Consider the following 14,307-nt stretch of genomic DNA (forward strand, 5'->3'; position numbering starts at 1 on the left):
TCTTTACAGACTAATGGGAAAACTAGTAGAAGCCGACCTTGGGGAAGATCAGTTCGGATTCTATAGAAACATTGGAACACGTGAGGCAATACTGACCCTACAGCTTATCTTAGAAGCTAGATTAAGGAAAGACAAACCTACGTTTCTAGCATTTGTAGACTTAGAGAAAGCTTTTGACAATGTTGACTGGAATACTCTCTTTCAAATTCTAAAGGTGGCAGGGGTAAAATACAGGGAGCGGAAGGCTATTTACAATTTGTACAGAAACCAGATGGCAGTTACAAGAGTGGAGGGACATGAAAGGGAAGCAGCGGTTGGGAAGGGAGTGAGACAGGGTTGTAACTTCTCCCCGATGTTATTCAATCTGTATACTGAGCAAGCAGTGAAGGAAACAAACCAAAATTCAGAGTAGGTATTAAAATCCATGGAGAAGAAATAAAATCTTTGAGGTTTTTGCCGATGACATTGTAATTCTGTCAGAGACAGCAAAGGACTTGGAAGAGCAGTTGAATGGAATGGATAGTGTCTTGAAAGGAGGATATAAGATGAACATCAACAAAAGCAAAACGAGGATAATGGAATGTAGTTGAATTAAGTCAGGTGATGCTGAGGGAATTGGATTAGGAAATGAGACACTTGAAATAGTAAAGGAGTTTTGCTATTTGGGGAGCAAAATACCTGATGATGGTTGAAGTAGAGAGGATATAAAATGTAGACTGGCAATGGCAAGAAAGCGTTTCTGGAGAAGAGAAATTTGTTAACATCGAGTATAGATTTAAGTGCCAGGAAGTCATTTCTGAAAGTATTTGTATGGAGTGTAGCCATGTATGGAAGTGAAACATGGACGATAAATAGTTTGGACAAGAAGAGAATAGAAGCTTTTGAAATGTGGTGCTACAGAAGAATGATGAAAATTAGATGGGTAGATCACATAACTAATGAGGAGGTGTTGAATAGGATTGGGGAGAAGAGAAGTTTGTGGCACAAGTTGACTAGAAGAAGGGATCGGTTGGTAGGACATGTTCTGAGGCATCAAAGGATGACCAATTTAGTATTGGAGGGCAGTGTGGAGGGTAAAAATCGTAGAGGGAGACCAAGAGATGAATACACTAAGCAGATTTAGAAGGATGTAGTTTGCAGTAGGTACTGGGAGATGAAGGAGCTTGCACAGGATAGATTAGCGTGGAGAGCTGCATCAAACCAGTCTCAGGACTGAAGACCACAACAACAACAACATTTTAAGTAAGATGATGCTTGTTTATTGTTTAATTAATTAATACATGCGTCTAAATGTTATAGTTTCATAGAAACCAAATGTAATTTGTTTACTGAATATTGCTGTTATGTAAGAGTACTTTGTAACACCACATCTTTTGTGTATGACTGGCTGTACATACTATTTCCTAAAATTTTGTGGATTAGCAAAAATGTCCCTTCCGTATTATTTTTATTGCCTTGTTTTGGTATTTTTTCTAGTTTGTAACCACTTAAACTTTATTGCTCTTTTTGTTCCCCACCAAAGGACCCACAGACTGCCAGACAACAACACAGTATTTCAATTCAACAATGTTGTTGTTGTTATTATTATTGCTTTCTGGACTTCCTATTGTTTGGGTATTTCAGTTAAGTTTTATCACAGCTGTGCTCTGTAGTAGTGTGAATATTGTGATTGCCACACCGGTATTGTCTATTACAGTGTTGTTGAAGTATTTTTCTTTTTTTCCCCAATATGGATGAATTCATTGTACGGAGTGGTCTGTCCTCAAGTGCAGATAATGAAACCATGGAGCCCGAAAAAAAGAAAGACAAGAAGTTCAGAGGCAACATAGTGATGATAATTTATCTTTTGATGAGGTGACAAAACATGCACAGTCCCCATGTGTGGTGAAAACACATCATTCCCAGTAAATGAAAAAGACATTTATCAACAAAATATTCCTCTCTGTTAAGTAAGAATGTGAGTTATTTTTGTTGGTTGTTGGAACAAAATAAATAAAGAGTGAAGCTTATGACTGCATTGGCATATGTTGCACAAAAAGTATAGAAATCTGGCTGTGAGGTAGCTAACTTTATCAAAATGAAACCACATACAATAGCTGAAACATTCCTCATGCTTGCATCTAAAGAAATGTTAAAAAAGTTCTTCGTTCAGATGTTGCTACTGAAATTATAAAAATTCCTCTCTCTCTGCTGACACAATGTCACCGAGTTAGTGGTGTGTACTGTGATAGCAAAGACATTTTGGAAGAGAAAATAAGAAGCAGTCATGTTTTCACTTCCGATCGACAAGCCCACCAATACTAGTGGTCAAATACAGCTTCTTTCCTACATGAGGTATATTGATGAGGATGTAATTGTAAGTAATTTCTTTTTTTGCAAAGACATGTCCAAATGAGCAACCAGTGAAGAAATACGCTTTGTACTCCTAATCCCTCTAAGAAACAAGTTAGAAGTACACCTCTTATCACTCAGTATTATCCAGGTCTTAAATGTATTAAGTAGCTACTCCCACAAGACTGTGACTTCCTAAAATCATGACGTGAAACAAGGTCCATTCTGTCCGACATTTTGCCCACCACACCCATTTCCCTAACCTATGGCTCCTACCCCTGGGATGGTCCCTGCTGTAAGACTTGCCCCCTCCTACCACCACATATACCAGTCTTGTAACTGGCAAAACATGAACTATCAAAGTGAGAGCCACCTGTGGAATGACACGTCATGTGCAGCTGTTACGTAAACACTGTTCGGCCTCTTACATTGGTGTGACTACCACCAGTTTATCAGTTAGGATGACTGAGGCAAAGAGTGTGCTGGCAACACACAGAATCCTGTTGCAGAGCATTCTCTACAACATGACAGTTGTGACCTTGGTGCCTGTTGCAGTGCACCTGCCATATGGATTCATACCCCAGACACTAGTGTCTCAGAACTCGCAGTTTGGAAGAGGTGTTACAACACGTCCTTGGTTACCCACCTGGTCTTAATTTACATTAATTTCTTCCATTTCGACTCTCCTTCCCAGTAACTATTATTTTCTCCGCTCCCTTTTAATTTTCTATATCCTTTATTTTCTGACCGGGCTGTTCTCCCACACCTCTACCACATACAATGCACTTAGCTATCCACTCTTATTAATTCGTGCAGGAGGTTTCGACAGTAATCTCGTCTTGTATGTTACCATATCTCCCCCCCCCCCCCCCCCTTTTAAGTGCTTAGGTTTTCAAATCCAGTCCAATACAAGCCCCATCAATCAGTCTATCCTTCTCAACCCATTTGGTAAATCTCACCTGAACTGGTTCTGGCAACTTTTACAAACTCTCCCCATGTCCTAAACTTCACCAGTCATTTCCTTCAACCATCTTCCTTTCCCTTCAAGCCTTTGGCTAGAAGAAGGAGCCACTAGCTCCGAAAGCTTGCATATTTCAGTATCTTTTTGTGTGTGTTTCTTCTGCCACAACTTGCCGAGTGGATTTTTTATCCATCTTATTACATTATATATTTTCAAAAATTGATTAGTTTTGTTGATGTATTAGCCCATGCAGCCATCAGTACTTCTTATGTAAGTCCCTTATCAGTGTTTGTAATAATCTGTCTTTTTCAAACTGTAGTCTGCTTTTGACCTTATGCGCTAGTTCATCCATTCATTTATCTGTGCCACCAACGTGAACCAACATCTTGCCCCTACATCTTTTCTAGTACTGATTTCTGTGCACTTAGATGGGACCATTGTTATTTAAGAATTTGCATATAATGCTTTGTTAACAGTTCACTACATTGCAGAGCCTTCTCCCAATAATCTTTCACTGATTTAGTTGCAGATTTGACAGCAAGTTTCTTTCCCATCCTCCACTTGTTGTTGTTGTGGTCTTCAGGCCTGAGACTAGTTTGATGCAGCTCTCCATGCTACTCTATCCTGTGCAAGCTTCTTCATCTCCCTGCACTTACTGCAACCTACATCCTTCTGAATCAGCTTAGTGTATTCATCTCTTGGTCTCCCTCTACTGTTTTTACCCTCCACACTGCCCTCCAGTGCTAAATTTGTGATCCCTTGATGCCTCAGAACATGTCCTTCTTCTTGTCAAGTTGTGCCACAAACTCCTCTTCTCCCCAATTCTGTTCAATACCTCCTCATTAGTTATGTGATCTACCCATCTAATCTTCAGCATTCTTCTGTAGCACCACATTTCGAAAGCTTCTATTCTCTTCTTGTCCAAACTATTTATCGTCCATGTTTCACTTCCATACATGGCTACACTCCATACAAATACTTTCAGAAAAGACTTCCTGACACTTAAATCTTTACTCAATGTTAACAAATTTCTCTTCTCCAGAAATGCTTTCCTTGCCATTGCCAGTTTACATTTTATATCCTCTCTACTTCGACCATCATCAGTTATTTTGCTCCCCAAATAGCAAAACTCATCTACTACTTTAAGCGCCTCATTTTCTAATCTAATTCCCTCCGACTTAATTCAACTACATTCCATTATCCTCGTTTTGCTTTTGTTGATGTTCATCTTACATCCTCCTTTCAAGACACTATCCATTCCGTTCAACTGCTCTTCCAAGTCCTTTGCTGTCTCTGACAGACTTACAATGCCATCGGCGAACCTCAAAGTTTTTATTTCTTTTCCATGGATTTTAATACCTACTCCGATAATTATTATTATTTTTTTTTTTTACTGCTTGCTCAGTATACAGATTGAATAACATCGGGGAGAGGCTACAACCCTGTCTCACTCCCTTCCCAACTGCTGCTTCCCATTCATGCCCCTCGACTCTTATAACTGCCATCTGGTTTCGGTACAAATTGTAAATAGCCTTTCGCTCCCTGTATTTTACCCCTGCCACCTTTAGAATTTGAAAGAGAGCATTCCAGTGAACATTGTCAAAAGCTTTCTCTAAGTCTACAAATGATAGAAACGTAGGTTTGCCTTTACTTAATCCATTTTCTATGATAAGTCGTAGGGTCAGTACTTCCTCACATGTTCCAACATTTCTACGGGATCCAAACTGATCTTCCCCGAGGTCGGTTTCTACCAGTTTTTCCATTCGTCTGTAAAGAATTCTCATTAGTATTTTGCATCTGTGACTTATTAAACTGATAGTTCGGTAATTTTCACATGTGTCTACACCTGCTTTCTTTGGTATTGGAATTATTATATTCTTCTTGAAGTCTGGGGATGTTTCACATGTCTCATACATCTTGCTCGCCAGATGGTAGAGTTTTGTCAGGACTGGCTCTCCCAAGGCTGTCAGTGGCCCCAATGGAATGATGTCTACTCCCGGGGCCTTGTTTCGACTCAGGTCTTTCAGTGCTCTGTCAAACTCTTCATGCAGTATCATATCTCCCTTTTCATTTTCATCTACCTCCTCTTCCATTTCCATAATATTGTCCTCAAGTACATCGCCCTTGTATAGACCCTCTATATACTCCTTCCACCTTTCTGCTTTCCCTTCTTTGCTTAGAACTGAGTTTCCATCTGACCTCTTGATATTCATACAAGTGGCTCCCTTTTCTCCAAAGGTCTCTTTAATTTTCCTGTAGGCAGTATCAATCTTACCTCTAGTGACATAGGCCTCTACATCCTTGCATTTGTCCTCTGGCTATCACTGCTTAGCCATTTTGCACTTCCTGTCGATCTCATTTTTGAGACGTTTGTATTCCTTTTTGCCTGCTTCATTTACTGCATTTTTATATTTTCTCCTTTCATCAGTTAAATTCAGTATTTCTTCTGTTACCCAAGGATTTCTACTAGCCCTCGCCTTTTTACCTACTTGATCCTCTGCTGCCTTCATTACTGCATCCCTCAGAGATACCCATTCTTCTTCTACTGTATGTCTTTCCCCCATTCCTGTCAATTGTTCTCTTATGCTCTCCCTGAAACACTGTACAACCTCTGGTTTAGTCAGTCTATCCAGGTCCCATCTCCTTAAATTCCCACCTTTTGCAGTTTCTTCAGTTTTAACCTACAGTTCATAACCAATAGATTGTGGTCAGAGTCCACATCTGCCCCTGTAAATGTCCTACAATTTAAAACCTGGTTCCTAAATCTCTGTCTTACCATTATATAATCTATCTGATACCTTTTAATATCTCCAGGATTCTTCCATGTATACAACCTTCTTTTATGATTTTTGAACCAAGTGTTAGCTATGATTAAGTTATGCTCTGTGCAAAATTCTACCAGGCAGCTTCCTCTTTCATTCCTTACCCCCAATCCATATTCATCTACTATGTTTCCTTCTCTCCCTTTTCCTACTCTCGAATTCCAGTCACCTATGACTATTAAATTTTCATCTCCCTTCAGTACCTGAATAATTTCTGTTATCTCATCATACATTTCATCAATTTCTTCATCATCTGCAGAGCTAGTTGGCATATAAACTTGTACTACTGTGGTAGGCATGGGCTTCGTGTCTATCTTGGCCACAATAATGCGTTCACTATGCTGTTTGTAGTAGCTTACCCACACTCCTGTTTTTTTATTCATTATTAAACCTGCTCCTGCATTACCCCTATTTGGTTTTGTATTTATAACCCTGTATTCACCTGACCAGAAGTCTTGTTCCTCCTGCCACCGAACTTCACAAATTCCCACTATATCTAACTTTAACCTATCGATTTCCCTTTTTAAATTTTCTAACCTACCTGCCTGATTAAGGGATCTGACATTCCACACTCCGATCCGTGGAATGCCAGTTTTCTTTCTCCTGATAAAGACGTCCTGTTGAGTAGTCCGCGCCCAGAGATCCGTATGGGGGATTTTTTTACCTCCGGAATATTTTACCCAAGAGGACACCATCATCATTTAACCATACAGTAAAGCTGCATGCCCTCGTGAAAAATTACTCTCCTTACTTTCAGCTGTTATCCTCCACTTACCTTGTCTGTATGTGATTTTTTCATGTTTTTATGCATTTGTTTTTTGCCAAACCTCACTGATTGATTTTTACTGCTGTCTCCTACATTACATTATTTTCCGAACACAGTATATTAATTTTATCCAATGACTTCCTCTTTTTGTGGGCCATATTTTTAAATTTTTGTCTGTGTTCATGACTTTCCCAGTCTCTGCTTCTTCTTCTTTTTTTTTTTTTTTTTACTACTGTCCCAATTGCAATTTTTTCCAAATCATAAGTTTTTCGTATTATAGTTCACTTTTCTGGTGAGAAATTCTCACCCACTCATTTCCTCTTGTTAACCCTTGTCTGTTCTCATGGTTGTTGTATGAATTCTTCTGATTTTTCTGGTCTTTTTCGTTGCTTTTTTTTTCTTTTTCTCTTTTTTTCCACACCTCTGCTTCATTTGCCACTTCCACTATATCCAACATTTCAAACTCTCCTTGCTTGCCATGATGAATCCCATCACATATAACACTTGGTTATTTCAGAAACTTGCTGTTGCACTATCAAAAGTAAAGTTCCCATTCTGCTTCTTCAAACCTGCTTGTCTCTGGGAGTTACCATTTTACTGTTTCAAATACAGCAATCTCTTGCACTTACCCAGATAAACTGTGACCTGTATGCCTCACCTGCTAATTTCCACTCCACCAGACTTCTGTCATTCTACAAAATCCTGCAGTTATCTACCCCTCATATTTCTTTGGATGGTGTCATTTGCCAAACCAACTTCAAACTGCAACGGAGCAGATTTCACCTTGAAAAGCTGTCCCACATTGTCCTGAACTACCTGAAGAGTGGTGTTTCCCTTCCTGCACCTCTCCAGCCCCCAAACCACTCACAATATCAACCACCACTCCGCTCCTAAAAAGTGAACTCGGCCAACCTTCTTAATATCCCCCAGCCTTCACCACTGACTCCCAGAGCAATAACAACTCATGATCATAAGAACCAGTCGCAACAGTACAGTGTTCTTAGCCTCTCATCCAAGCCACTCACCCCTTCCAAATTATCTTTATTATCTAAGGTTCTCACTTTCAGCCCTAAACCTGCATTTAATCATGCTGCTTTGTTGAAGGACCTAGTTTCTTTTACATATACTGTCAACTGGAAGTATCACTTTGCAGTCTAATACCAAAATTTTGGCAACAGCGAGCATAACATTGAACCCTGCCTTGAACAGTTCAGACCACGATCCCAACTTGATCCATCACCACTACCACAAAATCATCCTTACAAGCGTTCCAAGAATTCCTAACATCCAGCATTGCTTCTCAAAACTTCCCCACACTCCTATAACATGACCCTAACCTGTCATCTGCAGAACTCTTGGCTCTTTGCTTCCTAAGATCTGATAAAGCCATGATTACCCTTTCAGTATAAAAGGGATCTGCCATTATGGTACTCGACTGACTGGAGTATGTAAGTGAGCATCTATGCCAGCCAGTTTGATACCTTTGCTTATGGCATCGGCCATCAAGCTGATCTACAGGCCCTCCTTTAAACGTCAAACCCCTGACAAGGACTAACGCCTCAGTCTGTAGAACTTCTTACCCCACCCAAACCACACACCCAAACCTTTTTACCTTCTTCCTAAGATCCACAGACCCAATCACTCTCAGTGCCTCATAGTTCCTGCCTTCAAAGCACTCACCAAACTTGTATCTGCCTTAGATTATCAAAACTTGCAGCCTGTAATACAAATACTTCTGACCTATGTTACAGACACCAACTATTTCCCGCATCATCTGAAATCTGTGCCTCTCCCATTTTCACTAAATGCTTTGTGTGTCACCATTGATGCCATCTTCTCCTGAACCAACATCCTTCACGTACGTGATCTGTCTGCAGCTGAACATTTCCTCAATCAGCCATCACCTGATTTTAGACCTATGTCATCCTTCCTTTACAACTACTTTACTTTCAAGGGACAGACATACTTCCTAAGCCAACCTTTTCATGGGTCACTCCAAGTGTGCTTTCCTGGGATCAGTAAGCCTTCAGCACCTGGTGTGGTTTAGATTCATTGATGACATCTTTGCCGTACGGACTTGTGGTGAGGCTGACCTATGAGGATTGCCCAGAAAGTATGCACCGCATTTTTTTTCTCAGCCAATAACAATGCTACAGATGCGAAATGTTACGTATGTATTCTTTGAAGTCTTCTGAGCAAATGCGACAAGTTTTCATCACTTCTGACAGATAACATAGCTGCAGGACAGTTTCAAAACATCGTCTGTAGGTGATGTACATTACAAGCAACGTGCCGTCGTTGGATTCTTCACTGCAGAGAAAGAAAATGTGAGAAATATTTTCAAGCACTTGTGCAGAGTCTGTGAAGCATCTGCTGTCAACAGAAGTACAGTTAGTTGTTGGGCATGGAGTGGGAGGTCATCAGAATACAGTTCAGTAGAGCTCCATGATTTGCAGCAATCAGGGAGACTATCCACCTGACCTAGCCCCTTCGGACTTCCACTTGTTTGGGCCATTGAAGGATGCCATTCATGGAAGACATTTTGAGGATGATGAGAGGTGATTCACACAGTGAAGCACTGGCTCCACCACCAAAACAAGAAATGGTACTGACAGGGCATATAAGCGCTTGTTCCACGCTGGAGGAAGGCCATAGAACGGGATACAGATCACATGGAAAAATAGGGTGTGTAGATAAAACACCATTCTTTCGTGTGTGTAATTCTCATTATATTCAATAAAGAATTATTGAAAAAAAATGTGGTGCATTACTTTCTAGGCAACCCTCATATTAAAATTGCTGGAATCTCTAAATACATTCTCCGAATTGAATTTCACATGGTCCTATTCTGAATCCAATACCATTTTCCGTGATGTTGATCTCATCCTCATGGAAGACCAGCTACACACTTCTGTCCACATTAAACCTACTAGTAAACAACAGCACATACATTTTGACAGTTCCCATCCTTTCACTATCAAACGTTCCCTCTCATACAGCAAACGAACTTGTTCGGATGCAGACTATTTACAGCAATAGACCACCATTCTCACCTCAGCCTTCACTGGATGAAATTACTCCATCAGCCTAGTTCAAAAGCAGATTTCATGGGCCATCACATCCAATCCTGGTACTGCTGATCCCCCCAAAAATTAATTTTGGAGCAAACCACTTGTCACTCAGTATTATCCTGGGTGTTGGATGTTTTAATCAACTACTTTGAGAAGGAAGGCCATGACTTCATGAAATCATGTCCGGCCGAGCGGTTCTGGCGCTACAGTCTGGAACCGCGCGACCGCTATGGTCGCAGGTTCGAATCCTGCCTCGGGCATGGATGTGTGTGTTGTCCTTAGGTTAGTTAGGTTTAAGTAGTTCTAAGTTCTAGGGGACTTATGACCTCAGCAGTTGAGTCCCATAGTGCTCAGAGCCATTTGAACCATTTTGAAATCATGTCCTGAAATGAGATCCATTCTGTCTGAGACTTTCTCACCACACTTAGAATAGCATATCGTTGCCCTCCCAATCTCTGCAATATCCCTGTCAGATCCAATGCTACTTCTGCACCCATCTCCATACCCTATGGCTCCTACCCCTGCGACTTTCCCCACTTCAAGACTTGCCCATATGCACTCTCCTACCACCACCTATACCAGTCTTGTAGCTGGCAAAACAAATACTATCAAAGAGAGAGCCACCTGTGAAATGACATGTCATACACCGACTGTTATGTAAGCATGTTCAGCCTCTTACATTGGTGTGACTACCACCAAGTTATCAGTTAGGATGAATGAGCATAGACAGAGGGTGTACACCAGCAACCCAGTCGCAGAGCATGCTCTACAGTATGACAGTCGTGACCTTGGTACCTGTTTCACTACTTGCGGCATCTTGATTCCCCCCCCCTCCTGCCCCCAGACAACAGTTCCTCAGAATTCCACAAGTGGGATTAATGCTACAACATGTATTTAGTTCACACCACCAACTTGGCATTAATTTAGGTTTTTTCCTTCCACCTCAGGGTTTCTCCACAGTAATCTTTCACCATCATCCTCCCACCTCTGTTACATATAATGCACCCAGGATGGAATGTAACAATATTATGAAAAGGAAAGTTGCTACTCACCAAATAGCAGGGATGCAGAGTCGCAGTTAGGCACAACAAAAAGACTGTCACAAATAAAGCTTTCAGCCAGTAAGGACTTCTTCAACAATGGACGACACACACACACACACACACACACACACACACACACACACACACACGACCACTGTGTGTCTGGTTGCTTCCAGCCTATCCATGGGCTATTTAGAAAAATCCTTCCTAACTATACAGAATACTAAACCCTACACCTGGACTAGATTCATTGATGACATTCAATCTGAATTGAGGGAAAGAATGCCCTACCCACATTCCTCCAGAATCTCAACATTTTCTCCCCCGTTTGTTTCACCTGGTCTTCCTCAAACCAACAAAACCATCTTCCTCAATGTTGACCTCGACCTCAAGGATGGATACATCAGTACTGCTGTTCATATCAGACCTATCAACCACCAGCAATAACTTCACTTCGACAGCTACCACAAATTTCATATCAAGAGTCATGACTTGAAATGAGGAAAATCGTACATACTATCCTTCCCACTCCTTCCCCCGTGTTATTCGGCTCTCACTGAACTTACGTAATTCCTTGTCCACCCCTACTCCACACCTGCTCCCAACCGCTTGCCTCGTGGCTCATATCCCGGAAATAGGACTAGATGAAGACCTGTCCCATACATCCTCCCATCACTACCTTTTCCAGTCTAGTCCATCACCTATTCTATCAAAGGCAGTCATGTTACCTACAAAATAAGCTGCAACCACTGTGCTGCTTTCTGTTTGTGCATGAAACCAACAAGCTGTCTGTCTGCTTGGATGGCCTCCAAAAAACTATGGCCAGGAGACAGCTGGACAAACCAGTTGCTGGAAATGTTGCCCAACACAATGTGCTTCACAGCCTGCGCCATCTGAGTCCTTCCTACCAGCATCAGCTTATCTGAATTGCACAGGTAGGAACACTCTCTGCAATACACAGGGTGTATCAAAAAGAATCATCCAATTTGGCACATCTATATTTCTGAAACTAATAAACTTGTACAATGAATTTTGTTTTTTGATGAATGAGAAACTCAAAAAGTTTTTTTTCATACCTTTTCATAGGTGTTCAATATGCCCCCCTTGAGATGCTTGGCATATGTTAATGCAGTTTTCATATTGTTCCCCCACTGCAGCGAGCATGTCTTGAGTTACAGCTTCGTCAGCTGCTGTTATGCGATGTCTCAGTTCATTTGTTGATAACAGAGGCACATAAACAGAGTCTTTTACAAACCCCCACAAGTTATAATCACATACAGTCAGCTCCAGTAAACATGGTGGCCAGTAATGTAAGGCTGAATCATTTAGCCCAGTGTGACCGATCCATCATTCAGTAATCCTTTGATTTAAAAATTCCCACACTTCCAGATGTCAGTGTGGCATTGCCCCATCCTGTATGCTGTCCAGTGGCAGCAGCCAGAGACAATGGTCATACGTGTGTATTATAATTGTGTGAATGTATGTGAATTTTCTACTTCAGAAGAAGCCTTTTTGACCAAAAGCTCAAACGTATAGCAGTCTTTTTGTTGTGCCTGTCTATGGGTCAATATCTCCTCCATATGGTGGGTAGCAATCTATCCTTTTCGTGTATTGTCACTATCCCATCCTGGATTTTTCATTTGTTTGATTTTGTTGTAATTAATCAGTTTCTTTGTGACAGGTAGCGTCATTACGATGTTCTACACTAGCAGCAGCTGCATATGTGTCTTTGTGCCTGGGAGATTTTATAACAGCTCTACAGCATAGTAGAAATTTGCTTAAACAGCCTCGTCTCTCAGGAGCACATCAGTAAGTGAAACCACAATTTACATTGTTTTAATGTAATTTTTTACAGAGGAAGTTACCAGTGAATTGATGAGAAATATTTCACACACTTTGATTAAAATCATTGTAAATTGTTGACTGTTTTTTAAAGATCTGTCATATAAATTATATTTATTATGTAGGGTTTGAACTGTTTGCATTTCATATCATATCATTTCATTTTATAGCAATCTTGCTCTATTTATAGGATGATAAATGATACACATTCTGGTTTCTGGCTAGACATCTTAAGGCTCCAAGTCAAGTGCATAATGTATAGTGACATTAAAAAATATATTTGTGTAGCTACACTTATGACCAAACTGGATAAAATGGAGCAATTCTGGAACACAGAACTTGCCAGCGAGAAATCCAGATTCAGATCATGATCAGGACATTATAATTCAGGCTTCTGTGATTTCCCTGAATCATTCCACAAGGATGATTCTTCCCAAACATTTGTGGTCAATTTTATCATAAATCTGTCTCAAAACTGATCTACTGTTCTTTCTCTAAATGCCTGCAATCATTGGAACATTTTATTTTTGTGGAAGAGGAGGGGGGAGGAGGTGGGGAACATTAGGGTAGAAGATGATTCTAGCGAAGCTCCATTTTGTATGTAAAATGGGGGAATTTTAAACTTTGTGTTAAGGTGTAAAACACTGCTGTGCATCCACCATAGCTTAGTTACTAGTTTAGTGTTAGAGAAAATCTGTTGAAAAAATGTCTTTTACTATATTGTAGGGGATGTATTGTTGACTCAAAATTATTTTCCAGCTCATAGAACATTTTCTAAATAAAATCAACAATCCAATTGCCTGTTATATATTCTTTTCTGTTTTATTGTGCACTATAAATAATTTATTAAAGCCTTGCCAAATACTCACTGAGTCATTGATTGGCACACACAAGAAACACAGGACGTTGGAAGCTGATGTGTGACCTTTGAGAGCATTATAACTTCAACATCAGTATTTTCCGATTTTGGTTTTGTTACCTGTCCTAAGAAATTAATAACAAAAGCATATTTTGAAGGTACATTAAAATGTAATACTGGTCCTCGCATTATAATTGCTCTTAGAGGTCACACAAGGAGTATAAGTCTCCGCCTTTCAGCATTTTCTGTATTGTTGATGTGTGTATGAGTGACTAAGTGCCTCAGATAATCAGTGAGTTGCTACCCTTGATGCTTACATTGTTTAGATTCCACCAAAATTCTGGTGTATTACATCTGTGAGGACTATTGTAGGTGAGATCTTAGAGGTATGGTCTGTCAACATGTTGTATGTACCTGTCCGCTATTTCTCTTCCAGTTGAGGGCAATAGGGCAATGCATGAAGTGTTCAGTGACTACAGTAGCAGAATGTTATTGGAAATATCTTACAAAACCAAAAGAAATTCTTGTCATTTGTAAAAACTGCTAGTGATACTAAAGTTAGTGTCCAGACAGTCATGGACAAGACAGAAACTGAAACAGAATGCAGAAATG

General features: G+C 40.3%; 1 protein-coding gene across 2 annotated transcripts in view; it reads left to right on the forward strand.

The window, feature by feature from the left end:
* LOC124798480 (CCR4-NOT transcription complex subunit 10-B) overlaps positions 1 to 14,307 on the forward strand; it is a 161,524-nt gene that overhangs the window by 76,753 nt on the left and 70,464 nt on the right. For both annotated transcript variants that reach the window (XM_047261916.1, XM_047261917.1), the window contains exon 9: positions 12,676 to 12,803. In XM_047261916.1, coding sequence (XP_047117872.1) covers positions 12,676 to 12,803 — 128 coding nt within the window. The remainder of the gene's footprint in view (positions 1 to 12,675; positions 12,804 to 14,307) is intronic.

The sequence above is a fragment of the Schistocerca piceifrons genome, chromosome 5 (genome assembly GCF_021461385.2).
Source record: "Schistocerca piceifrons isolate TAMUIC-IGC-003096 chromosome 5, iqSchPice1.1, whole genome shotgun sequence".
NCBI classification, from domain to species: Eukaryota; Metazoa; Arthropoda; class Insecta; order Orthoptera; family Acrididae; genus Schistocerca; species Schistocerca piceifrons.